General features: G+C 43.8%; 1 protein-coding gene across 9 annotated transcripts in view; it reads right to left on the bottom strand.

Annotated features, from left to right (window-relative positions):
• TRIO (trio Rho guanine nucleotide exchange factor) overlaps nt 1-13763 on the bottom strand; it is a 307705-nt gene that overhangs the window by 144981 nt on the left and 148961 nt on the right. For all 9 annotated transcript variants that reach the window (XM_036309518.1, XM_036309520.1, XM_036309519.1 and 6 more), the window contains one exon: nt 6254-6376. In XM_036309518.1, coding sequence (XP_036165411.1) covers nt 6254-6376 — 123 coding nt within the window. The remainder of the gene's footprint in view (nt 1-6253; nt 6377-13763) is intronic.

Here is a 13763-nt window from a genome sequence, read left to right as displayed (position 1 = left end):
CATAATTTGTATCTTTACCTTTCTCTTCTTCTTCCTCTTCTTAAAGGATACCTTTCAGCATTTCATATAATACTGGTTTGATGGTGATGAATTCCTTTAGCTTTTCCTTATCTGTGAAGCTCTTTATCTGACCTTCAATTCTGAATGATAGCTTTGCTGGATAAAGTAATCTTGGTTGTAGGTTCTTGGTATTCATCACTTTGAATATTTCTTGCCACTCCCTTCTGGCCTGCAAAGTTTCTGTTGAGAAATCCGCTGACAGTCGTATGGGTATTCCCTTGTAGGTAACTGAGTTTCTTTCTCTTGCTGCTTTTAAGATTCTCTCTTTGTCTTTTGCTCTTGGCATTTTAATTATGATGTGTCTTGGTATGGTCCTCTTTGGATTCCTTTTGTTTGGGGTTCTCTGCGCTTCTTGGACCTGTAAGTCTATTTCTTTCACCAGGTGGGGGAAGTTTTCTGTCATTATTTCTTCAAATAGGTTTTCAATGTCTTGCTCTCTCTCATCTTCTGGCACCCCTATAATTCTGATGTTGGTATGCTTGAAGCTGTCCCAGAGGCTCCTTACACTATCTTCATATTTTCGGATTCTTTTTTCATTTTGCTTTTCCGGTTGGGTGTTTTTTGCTTCTTCCCATTTCAAATCTTTGACTTGATTCTTGCGCTCCTGTGGTCTGCTGTTGGGAGTCTGTATAATATTCATTATTTCAGTCCATGTATGCTTAATTTCTAGTTGGTTCTTTATCACAACATCGAGGGTCTCATTAGATTTCTTGAGGATCTCAATAACTTTATCAGCGGCTTCTAGACAGTTTTTGAGAGACCTTAAAAGTGTGGTTCTGAACTCAATATCCTCCATTGACAGTTTTGTCCTGTTTCTTTGTCTCCGCATTTTTTTATGCTTTCTTGGTGCACCCCCTAGTGGTCTTTGTGCGCAGTCTTGTTGTAGTTAAGCCTTGATTGTTGTAGGTAATACTAGAGGGAATTTGAACTCCAGGCCAAGTGGCTGTGAGAATCAGCTGTGTCTGCAGTGAGAGAACTTCTGTCCTCTAGGGAGGTGCTAATCTAGCCCTTGCCTGAGGCTATCCGGCAAATGGCTCTGTGCAGGGCTTGGGCAGGGCGGGTCCCAGGGGATCTACAGGGCAGGCGGAGCGAGCAGTTATGGCTGCTCTCAGTCCCGTCCCGGGGGCTCTGCCTCTCAGAGTCCCAGCAAGCGCTGCAAACCTCAGAGAGAAAGCTGCCTTCGAGTTCCGACTGAAGCCAGACAGTCCCGCTTCTCCCGTTTGAGTCTGGGTCCCTAGAGACTCGCCCGGATCTGGAGCTCAGAGTCTGAAACTCCCTCCCGATTGAAAACAACAACCGCGCCCTCCGCCGCCAGCCAGCTCCACGCGCGCACTCCGCACCTTAGTATTTGACTTCAGCACTGCGCCTCCTCTGAGTCTCGGTATGTTATTCTCTTTCCTCCTAGTTGTAGAACTTCCACTCAGCCAGCCTTCCTGTGGTTCTGGGTGATGTTCGTTCCGTCTTTTAGTTGTATTTTTGAAGTGGTTGTACGAGGCAGCAAACTCTGGCGTTAACCTATGCCGCCATCTTGGTTCCAATCTATATGTCTCTGGCTTTTTCTTGTTCTATTTCTAGTTATTTTAGTTGTAGGGTTAGAGAGCTTATCTGAGATTTTTCTTGTTTCTTGGGGTAAGGTTGTAATGCTGTGAACTTCCCTCTCAAGACTGCTTTCACTGTGTTCCACAGATTTTGGTTGTTTTGTGTTCATTTTCATTTTTTTCCAGGTAATTTCTGATTTCTTCCTTGATCTCATTCCTAAAGCATTCGTTATTTAATAACATGCTATTTAGCCTCCATGTGTTTGAATGTTTTATTGTGGTTGATTTATAGTTTCATGCCCTTGTAATCTAAGAAGATGCTTGATATGATTTCAATCTTCTTGAATTTGTTAAGACTTACTTTATGTTCTAACATGTGATCTATCTTTGAGAATGTTCCATGTGCACTTGAGAAGAATGTGTATTCTACAGCTTTGGGATGAAATGTTGTGTAAATGTAATTAAATCCATCAAGATCTAGTGTGTCATTTAAGGTCGCTGTTTCCTTGTTGATGTTTTTTTCTGGAAGATCTATCCAGTGAAGTCAGTGGGGTGTTTAAGTGCCCTACTATGACTGTATTGCAATTGATCTCTTCCTTAAAGTGCACCAAGAGTTTTTTTTTAATATACTTGGGTGCTCCTATATTGAGTGCATATATGTTTATATTTCTTATTGGATCAATCCCTTTAGTATTATGTAGTGACCTTATTTGTCTTTTTGTTATAGCCTTTGTTTTGAAGCCTATTATGTGAGAAATAAGTATTGCAATCCCAGCTTTTCTTTTTTGTTTTGTTTCCATTTGCATAGAATACTTTTTCTATCCCTTCACTTTCAGTCTATATGAATCTTCTGTTCTGAGGTGGGTCTCTTAGAGACAGCATATATATTTGTCGTGTTTTCTCATCCATTCAGCTACCCTATGTCTTTTGATTGGAGCATTTTATCCATTTATATTTAAGGTTATTATTGATAGGTACTTACTTATTGCCACTTATTGCTTTATGCCTATGTTCCTCTCCCTATTTCTTCTTCTTCTTAAAGCGGCCCCTTTAGCATTTCTTGTAATGCTGGTCTGGTAGTATTGAACTTCTTTAGCCTTCTTTTGTATGGGAAGCTCTTTATTTTGCCTTCAATTTTAAATGATAGCCTTGCTGGATAGAACAGTCTCGGTTGCAGGTTCTTGCTTTTCATTACTTTGAATACTTCATGCCAATCTGCTTTGGCCTGAAATGTTTCTGTCGAGAAATCTGCTGACAGCCTATGGGAGCTCCCTTGTAGGTAACTAACTGTCTCTCTTTTGCTGCCCTTAAGATTCTCTCTTTGTCTTTGACCTTGGCTCTGATAGACTTTTAAATGTTACATTGACCAATGACAATCACTGTGTGCCTACTGCGTGCTGGACTGCTATAACAGTGGTCAATGGGCAGGTAGAGGAAAGTGGCAGAGCACTCTTTCAAAACCAACTAGGCATCTAAAAAAAGGGCCATATCCAGTGACATTTTCAAGAGTGGGGAAGGTCTAAAAGTATTTAGTGCCAGAGAGAAAAGAACAAAGAGCGGGAGAAGGTGAAGATGTTGGGAAAAGAGGCCATACTGAAGGGCCGGGTCCTGGCAGTGCAGCGGGAAGGAGAGCACAGGCAGAGAGGAAACACCGAGATGTGAGAGAGAAAAGAGGCACGGCCAGGTGTGGGGTGGAGAGCTTGGAGCCCGCACCCCATCGTGAGTGTGCAAAGGAGAGAGGCCCACAGAGAGAAGAGGCTAGTCACCTGCACATAGCTCCCCAGAGCCCACACGGCCACATGGCTCTGCTGCCCAACAGTCCCAGCTGTTGTCCCCCAGGCCTGCCTCTCACATCCTCTTCCTTGTCACCAACTGAAATTGACTCATGAGCAGGTCTTGGCTTAGCCAGCAAGAACTACCAGGAAAGCCCCCTGACAGGTGGCCATGCCCATTCAGGGGGTCTGGGTCTGGCCTGTGGGCCCACCCTTTACCTCCTCTCTATCCCCCGTGCCTGGCAGAATGTCTGACACATGACAGGTGATTATTTGAAAGCCAGAGGGAGAGAATGTGGGCACAGATGTTTGCAAAGTCTGCAAAAGGTGTTTACATTTAAGGTTTCTTTCCATGAACAGCTCAGATTTAGCCTTAAGCCCTTTTAATTTCAGGAAAAGTGTGCCAGGCACCCCTTAGAATCCCAGGGGCAATAAGCAGAGATGACTGGACAGAACTGAAACTCCGATGGGTGGAGGGAGGAGCAGGCAAGCTCCTGCCCATCTCTGAACCAGTGTAAGAAGCAGACCATGGCTCAGGCTCTGCCCTTGGCTTGCTCTGGAAACCTTAAAGCAGAGACATTTCCTACAAAAAAAGTGTTCTCACTCTTGCTGCCCCGAGAACCTGTCTCAACAGCCTCGATGATCCTCTTAGACTGAATAAAACAGGTTTACCAGAAAAACATAGAGCAGCAGATGGGCCACAGGAGAGATTTCCCTGATTGAGAATGGAAAGAACCACAGGAATGGGAGGGAGGCAGTCCATGGGTGCTGGACACACAGGAGGGCATTAGTAGACCCTCGGCCTCTGTATCTGAGAGTGCTCAGGAAGGGAGGCGGGGCTGGGGAAGGCGCTGCGTGGGGCAGGAGCCTGCATCTCCAGAGCTTGGTTGTTGCCAGTCCCGCCTCTTAGGCTCTTTGGTGCCTGAAGTCTTTGCTCACATGATCCAACTTTCACATCCTTCCTAGAACCATACTGGCTATAGCAGTGACTTATCTTATGGAGAAAATAAAGGGGAGATAAGAGCACATTTTCCACATATTTTTGCTACAAGAGGAAGGCAAATACTTTCCAGCGAGTGAAAGAAGGGAGACCATGTATAATGTAGATAAGGAAAAACCCAGCTGCATCCACCTGTGGCAAGGCAGCCGAACACAATCTTTTCTTGTTTCTTGAGGTTGAGAAGCAGGAAGGCTGGGATTCTCATTTTCACTTCACATGCGAGACATGTAAAGAAGGTAACGCTGCCCCAGCTGGTTTGGCTCAGTGGATAGAATGTCCGCCTGCAGACTGAAGGGTCCTGGGTTCGAGCCCAGGTTGTGGGCTTGATCCCCAGTTGGGGGTGTGCAGGAGGCAGCCGATCAATGATTCCCTCTCATCATTGATGTTTCTATCTCTCTCCCTCTTCCTTCCTCTCTTAAATCAATAAAAAAATATTTTTTTAAAAAAACACAAAAAAGGTCACGTTTTAAAGGCATTTTCACTGAATAGGACTTCAGTGCAGTTTTTTTAATTTCCATAATTCTAGCCCATATTTAGTTCCTTGAGGTTCCCCTCTCGTGTAGAACCTATAGACAGAGCAGCCAGGGTTTACTGCTGTTTACCTCTGTTTTATAGACTTTGAGATTATCATGTTAGATGTATATTGACACTTTTCCTTTTATAATTGAACACCCTCTTTATTTCTAATAATGGTTTCATGCTTTTAAGTTTATTAGTTTAATATTCCAATTCTGATACTAGTTTTTGTTTGTTTGTTTGCTATAGTTTCTTGGTAGATCTTTTTCTACTAGTTTATATATTTTTAAACTTCCTGGGTATTTATCTTTTAGGTGTGTCCTTTGAAAACAATATACAGCACGATTTCTAAAAGGTATTCAATTGGATAAATCTTTGTCTTTTAACAACTATAATCTATTTGTGTTTACTGTCATCACCAATACTTATAGACAAATTATTATATCTTATTTTGTGATTTCTATCACAAAATGATGTCTGTTCTGATTTCTTTTCTTTCCAACAGATTCATCTAGTGAGTTTTTATTTATCTAATTTTTTGTATTTCTTTTCCCTTTAAACTTACTTAGAAGTGATTTCTATTCCTACACTTACAGTGGTCATTTGAAAATGCTAACATACACTCCTGAATTTGCACATGCAAGAGAAACCACTCCTCCCGTGTCCTCAGAACACCTTCCCCTCTCCAGAGTTGAAGTGGTTGGTGCTCTAGTTCCCTCTATAGCTGAAGTCTGTAACTCCCCATCAAATTGCTGTCTTTCGTTTAAGTGGTTGATCCATTGAGATTTATAGACATATTTACCAACTATTAATCCCAGCCTTTCTTCCTAGATGTACTTCTTCTCTAAGAGCCTATTCTTCAGACAAGAGAGTTAACCTCAGAAACGTTAAGAGACTTTCCAAAGTCACACGGTGAGTGAGCACCGTGGCCAACTCTGAACTCCACAGCTCCTGGGTTCTGGACACACCACAGCCTCCCCGCCTGCTTCCTAAGCACACACACGGAGAAGAACTGGGAAAAGGACAAGAATGCCGGCCCATCATTACAGAAATGCAAGGCCCATTACCCTCTGGGTATGAACAGAACTTTCACAAACTAATCAACAGACACCTGGCACCATAAATGTGGCAGAACATTCAAGATATTTTTCTGTTTCAAGAACATCACAGTTTTCAAAAGGGTCAACTGACTGCATCATCTTTTGCCTCCGCTGGCCAGGTACCCTCTGAAATCTGAGCATCATCTCTTCTGAGTCACCTTCACACACATGTAGCCAAGGCGAGCTCTCCTCAGCTGTGGTTACAACAGATTCAAAACCAAGCACACAGGTATTTACAGGAGAAAACAGGGAAAGCCATTGTCTTACCTGTGCCACTTCTTCAAAATCTTCGTGCCGTTTCTGCAGAGCTCTGGCCCGATGGAGAGATTTCCCCACACCTGTATGTTTGCTCAGAAATGCTTCCCCATGGTTCTCGATCCAGTCCAACACCTGCAATGAAAACAAGAGTTTGGCCATAAAAACCACGGCCTGTGTTGCTCAAGGTTTAGGGCTATCTACTGAAGATACACGCTATTGTCAAAACTCTATTTAAAAAGAAGAAGAAAAAGAAAAATGGAAGCAATTGTATACTAATCTAACACACTTGAGAATTATATCTTCTATCAGCTTTCCACCACAATTCTAGTCAGCTCTTACTTTAAATGTGTAAATCTATGTAGTGATGCTACAGCAAGGATGATTAATTTAAACCTCACCTCACTTCATGACCGAGCCACCAAATCTGACTGCGTATGATCGGAGTTATCAAGCCACAGAGACCAAAGCGCAAGCTTCACAGCGCAATTCAGGCTTAACTACAGTTAGTGTTTTCCTGTCTCGTCCTTAGAAGACTTGACACATATCAGTAAAACCCAAGAAAACAAAGCCCTTGAACGCCTCTGTCCTGGTTTTTAAGGGCAATTTCTTCTATAAACTAAGCTGTTGTGAAAGCTGAACAGTCCGTGGATTTAATTACTTAAGTTCTTGTTGAAATCCACTCCACTGCAGAGACAGAGGGCAAGTACAGCATACGCCCGATGTTTCCAGCTCACAGTGGGGACCGAGGAGTTCACTGGCTCTCGGAGTGGTGAAAGGCTGACAATAACTAACAAATTATTTACACGACATCAATGGAATGTGCCTCTGGACATGAGGCCAACCTCATGCAAAGACAGGGGTCAAATATTGTAAGACTGAAAAGAATTCAGGGGTATATAAGTAGCACTTATGCCTCAGTCCTCCTGCCCGTCAGGTCTGCGTGCAGGGCTGGGAGGCATTTTTTACTGTAATTATGGTATATTCTATATATTCCTCAACTGTAAAAAAAAAAAAATGAGGCCATGGGTAAGTAGCAAACCCAATGATTACTGGTGGCTCAATATGGACCTGAAATGTGGCACAATTTCAAAAGGTAAAAGGTGGACATTGTTCTTGATAGAAAGGGCTTGGAAAGCAAAATGCAGTATTTAAAAAATAATAACAATCGCTCAGCCAGTTCCATGGTTGAGCGTCAAACCATGAACTAAGAGGTCCCCGGTTACATCCCGGTCAGGCACAAGCCTGGGTTTTGGGCTTGATCCCTGGTATGGGGAGTGCAGGAGGCAGTCAATCAATGACTCTCTCATCAGTGTTTCTTTCTCTCCCTCTCCCTTCCTCTTTGAAATCAATAAAAACATATTTAAGAAGTAATAATAATTTGTTTTTTAAGCCTAAGAAAGTGTTTCAGGAAGCGTAAATTAGAAATGAAAGCTATTATAAGCCAACTGCTCAGGGTTATCATAGGCATTTTTCTTTCATCAGTGCTTCCTTTAGACAAAATTGTAAATACCAGGTCAAATTATACCTCCAATAAATATGAAAGCAATTCAGAGTGTACAAAGTCCAAGCACTTAATTAGAAGGATAGCAGACAAGTATGAAACCCAGCTCGTGTTCAAAACCAAACCCCCTCCTAGGCTTTCACATCTTTCACAAGTCGGAGAACTTTTCCCAGATTGCCACGGAATCCTGAATCAATAAACTGGTCCAAGAAGCATTTCACAGACATGCTTGTGGATTCTTCCCACTTAAGACATACATGTATTTGCAAGCCAGGGGGCTTCATCACGCTCGGCCAGCCGCCTTCCGACCTGAGCTGTGGAGGCGGCTGCCATCTCTCTACCTTGTGACCTCGAGCCCAGGAGCAAGGCCCACCAGGATTTGCAGCCTTGCTGCCAGACGCCGGGAGAAGGGCAGAGCCGATCCCTTCAGGCAGCCTACCTGGTTCAGGGCAGAAAGCAAAGCTGGAGGACAACCTCGCCTTCCCTCCCGGTCAGAGGATGTGGGAGGAGATCCTTCCTCTGGATGTCGGTGCCCTCATATGGACTCAGTGACAGCACCAAGGTCAAGCCCGCTCCCAAGTGAGCCCAACACCTATGTCTCTTAGCATCAAATGTCAGATATGCAGGAAATCCTATGGATTGTTTAATTCCAAGTTTGTAATTACAAGACTGAATGTGACAGTGGTAAGTATGGTTATGCCCATTTCTCAGCGAATAATGAGACTGTTGTCAGCATGCTGTCTAGGACGCTGTTATCAACACTAGGTAAGACCTCTGGCACTAAACAATCAGGAACACATTAAGCCAGCCAGTCTATTTTTACTGGTAATTCATGACTCAAAGAGTATTCAGAGAAAATATACAAACATCTGTCAATTCCAGTTACTGTTTAAAGAGACACTACACAGCAAATATTTTCTGTTCTAAGTCAGGTCTTATGTGTGTAAAAATAAAAACAATAAGCTCTTCTGATTCTATATTCAGTTAAAATAACTATGATTACATGAAGCAAATTAAAAAACAAAGGTACTTCTCAGATACTCTGCATTGGTTCTTTTTTATATAAAATCAAATTTTTCCAGATGCAAAAGAGAAATTCCCTACCAAACAAAAATTGACCTCGTTTTACTTATTTTAGTTACTTCCTTGTTCAACCTTCTGGCTTTTATATAAATCATTGGAGATACCAATGTAGACAGAAATGGACCTACCATGTTTCTAGCTGTGCTTTTAACTACCTAAGTGCTGCTGAAATCAGAACCTTCTCGATGATCTAATCAACAGTGTGGTAGTGATTACAACAAAGGACAACTGACCAAATGAGCAATGTCATCTCAAATTTACTAAACGTAAACAGGTGACCAAAAAGGAGGCCTTCACTTAGACAATGTCAATTTCCTTAAAGGCTGGTGTTTGGCATTGCTGGAAAGTGATCTACTATTAATATACTATTAATGTCACTTACCCACAACGTTTAAAATCACAAATGAAGAAATACTCTGAGTTTAAATTACCGCCTCCACTCCTCCTCCTACCTTGGGCTGCCTGACACTTTTCCCGAATGCTCCGAGTCTATTTGAGCCCTGAGCCAGTGTCTCCGTCCTGTTCTCTCCTTCCCTGAGGCCAGGCCACCTGCTCCCAAGCGAAGTGCCCCTCAGGTCGAGAGCAAGGAGGCAGCTAGAAACCCACGAGGCTTCTGGGAGCCTTGGCCAAGTCACGACTCTTTTTGAGGCTCCGTTTTATTACCTGGAAAAGGAGGGGCTTGGCCTGATATGATCGCGAGGGCTCCACATTCTACGGTGTGCATGACCTAACTTTTTCAGTACAAAGAAACAGACACAAAACTCAACATGCATCTGTGAGCCTTGGGGACAGAGGGAAGAAGGAGAACTTCTTAGGCCCAGCGCTTCCAGCTACCAGACAGTAATGCCGGTCTCCCATGTGCATCTTTATTTCTCCCCACTGGAGCCAAGACACTCTGTTTCATTCATTATATTTCAAAATAAGTCTGTTCTAAATATATATAATTATTCTTAATATTGAAATATCTATTTTTTTAAAGTGATTTCTAAAACATTCCAAAATAAACTAAGCCCAAATATACTAAGCTCACCTGGAAAAAGAATCTATCAAAAAATAACAAACAAACCCCACAAAACCCCAGTCAAATTATACCAGCAAAAGCAGGGTACAGAGCCACAATGCCCTGCGTTGCGAGAGCTACTTTTGTTTACCAATATGCCCTCCTATGAAACGCCACTCCATGCACTTTCCTGGCTGAAAGGAAGTGTGGGTGAAATCAATGAAGAAGGGCTCACAAAGGGGTTACAGGCTTTTAAACTTCTACATCATCCATCCATCCATCCAACCATCCATCCATCTTTAAAAAAAAAAATCACCAGTTCTCCTTGTATTATCCTAGTTTTAATTACAAAAACGACAGGAAATTTCTTGAGAAAGGCAAAGCAACTTAGGAAGAGGGAAGAAGAAAAGTAGGTAGGTTATTATTCATATAGTCTCACCTTAGACATCCCCCCAAAACCCCATCAAACCATCACTCTATCAACACAGGTAAATCCTTTTAGTAATTTTCTAAATGTTTGAAAATTATTTTTCCATTTTCAGATTAGAGATGAACGTAAAATAGTCCAAAGCTGTCCAAGAAAAATCTTCCTATGTCCAGAAGCTGTTATCTGGGGAACTAAAGTTACTGTGTATAGATAGATTAAATCCACTTACTGAACTATGTAAATATACACACACACATAGGTATGCATACACACATGCATGCGAACTTCCCTGTCCAGCCTGTCCCGGGCACTTTCCCCTTAGGAGCTCTGGCAATAAAAGGGAGGCCCCAGCTGCCTGGGGTTGCTCTCAGCTCTGCCCACTCCTTATCGTCCTGGATCCGGAGCACCTGCGTCCTCAAGGGCTCGAGGGCCTCAGGTGCCCCCCTCACTTCCGATTCACACCAGTCCCGTCCCCCCCCCCCCCCCCCCCCGCTCCTACTTCCAGTTCCACTCCCTACACTGCCAGCTCCCACACTTCCGTTCTTATATTGTATCCACTTTGGGGCAGAGAGTCATCGATTTCCCCACCTTTTTAATTCCCTCCGGTGAACTTTCAGCTGTGGTTACTAGGATTACTGACAGTCATGTCTCTTCTGGGTTCACTAGGACAAAAGGTAAGTAAAGCTGTAGCTCTACACACCAGGAAGACGATTGGTCAGCCTCTATCTGCTCTCAGCAGGCTACCCATCCCAAACACTTGCCCTCCAGCATTTCCGAATTCAAACCAAGAAACTCTCAGAAAAGATAGCAATCCTCTAAACCAGTGGTTCTCAACCTTCCTAATGCCGTGACCCTTTAATACAGTTCCTCATGTTGTGGTGACCCCCAACCATAAAATGATTTTCGTTGCTACTTCATAACTAGTTTTGCTACTGTTATGAATCGTAATGTAAATACCTGATATGCAGGATGTATTTTCATTGTTACAAATTGAACATAATTAAAGCATAGTGATTAATCACAAAAACAATATGTAATTATATATGTGTTTTCCGATGGTCTTAGGCGACCCCTGTGAAAGGGTCCTTCTACCCCCAAAGGGGTCTCGACCCACAGGCTGAGAACCGCTGCTCTAAACCATTCTTACAAGAGCCACAATCAGAACTGCGAGCAGGGGCATGTAAACAGAAGAGAATGTTAAACTGCTAAGCTTATAGAAGGCTTCTGATGAATGGGATGCAGAAAACCCACCTTTCTGACTTCATGAGCAAAGGACAAATGAGGTTCAGGAGCCTTCACTTAAGAGCATGTATGTGGTGCCAGCATAGATATAGCCTTAAGTCAGGCATCACTGGCAAAGGTCAGCAGCTGAGGACCCAAGGTGAACCTGTGAAGTTGCTTCTCTGTAGACCTGAAAGCCACTTCTCTGCCTCTTTGGCATTTCCTGACTTCTCTCCCTCTTTTAGAACTTGGCATTTAAGACCCTAATTTTTGCATTCAAGTATCAAAATCTTTAATATTTTTTAAAGATCTCATCAAACTTGCAAAATTCCCATGAACTAAAACAATCCCTTCCTTTCTCAGCCACCCCTAACTCCCCAACATCCATCAAATCTCCGGTTTCTTCAGGCAGATCTCCTAGTTGGATTACTTGGTTCCACAATAAATGAAGAAGTGTTTAGCCCAAAAGAGTATTTTAGCAAATTCCTTAAATTTCTTCATTAACTGACTCAACAAATACTGAGCATCTACTACCGCAGACACCTGGGAAACACCAGGAATAATAACACCCAGATCACTGCCTCTGTGGACCTTACATCTCTGCTGGGACTTCTCCATGACTCGCATGGAGTCTGGGTCATCACACTCAACCGGAGCAACCTTTCTAAGGCAAGTAGCATCCTGCCACCCACCCCCCCACTGCCCACAGCATGGAGTCAAAGAGCTCCGCGCGGGCCCTTCACAGTGTGGACTCAACCTGGTGAAATGGGAAAAGTGTTCACTCCTCAGCAGGTTGGCTGTGAGCATCAAGTGAGCATGAGGGAGGAAAGGCACTTACATGCTAGTGAGCACCCAGAGCATTGAGAGGAGCTGGGTGCATACAGAGGTCCCTCACAGCCAGTCACAGGGCACGCTAGGCCCTGGCACCACTTCACGGCACTCATCCCCTGGGTCCCTGCAATGGTGTCCTAATCTTACAGAAACAGGTCCTGAGCCTTCATGGCGGAGGTCGCCTTTCCCGCACCAGACCCAGCTCATGCCTCCCCACCTCTCCACCACACAGGGCCACCTGCTGCTCTCTGCTCAGGCCCGGCCTCTGCAATCCTTTACCATTCTCACTGCCATTCGTTCCTCAACCTACTGACCTTTTACCCATCCTTCAAAGATCAGCTCAAACCCTGCCTCTCCCATGAAGACTTTCCTGGTGCCCAGCAACTGCTACTTTCGGGATATTCGTTAATGGCCCAACATGAACCTGGAGAAAGTTCTTCCAGGAGCTAACTCAGCAAGGGTGACCCTCACACACAAAGTCCTGCAAGGAGAGTGAAAGGTTTTTTAGGGGAAGGTCTCCCTTCCTGAGGGGCTTCCCCTGGGGAGGCCAGCCTGCATAGTATGGGTCACCTCACACCACCTGCTGGAGTGACTAGATCCCACCCACCCCAGGGGCAGGCGGGCTGGACGAGTGAGTAGGAAAACGGGTTTGACAGCATCCGCTTCCCAACAATCACCCCATCTGAACGAGTACGACACACATACATTATCTCGCTCTAGTGAAATAAAGCATACTCTCAACAAAAACCACTGCTCGGCAGTAGCCCAACCATTCGCAGAGTCAACCAAACACCCAACTGAGGGCTGCTCGAATGTAGAGAGAAGGCAGTGGGAATGCATGCTGTTTGATCATCTGGAATATGGCACAAAGAGTGCTGATTCTATTTTGAAATTCAGGATAAAGGTTAACCTAGGTTAGCAGCTACCATATGTAGGGGCAAGTCTTCAGCAAGATCTCCCACGCCCCCACCCCATCTTTTGATTTGGACAAATGCTAAGTGTTTACGTAAAGCAGCTTCATGCCCCACCGCCCCCCCGCCCCCACCACAGCATGACTCCATCCGAAATACCTTCCACACAGAAATCACAGAATTGCCTTTGCTTGTTATGAAAGAAAATTAACCACTAAAGCAAAATTACTCATGTTTTAAAAATCAAATGCCCCCTGCCATGTTCCCACCGGTCCCGTCCTTGGGGTGCGCTGTTAACAACAGTTGGGTGTCTATTCTTCCGAGGATTTTTCACAGACACATACTGTCCCAGGTGGAGGCTTGTTTTCATTAAAATGTCATCATTCCACACCTATTAGGGGGTGAGCTGCTTTTCTCTTTGTCTCAGCAGTATTTACAGACGCTCCTCCTCATCCAAAACAAACAAACAGAAACTCACAGGCAGTTCTAGTCCGCTTATATGTTTGTGGGTTTTGATTGTTTTTGACTTTACAAATTTACCTTCT

This window comes from Myotis myotis, unplaced genomic scaffold (assembly GCF_014108235.1).
Source record: "Myotis myotis isolate mMyoMyo1 unplaced genomic scaffold, mMyoMyo1.p scaffold_m19_p_5, whole genome shotgun sequence".
NCBI lineage: Eukaryota > Metazoa > Chordata > Mammalia > Chiroptera > Vespertilionidae > Myotis > Myotis myotis.
Note: the sequence above shows the minus strand (reverse complement) of the source record. Positions and strands in the feature narration are given on the sequence as shown.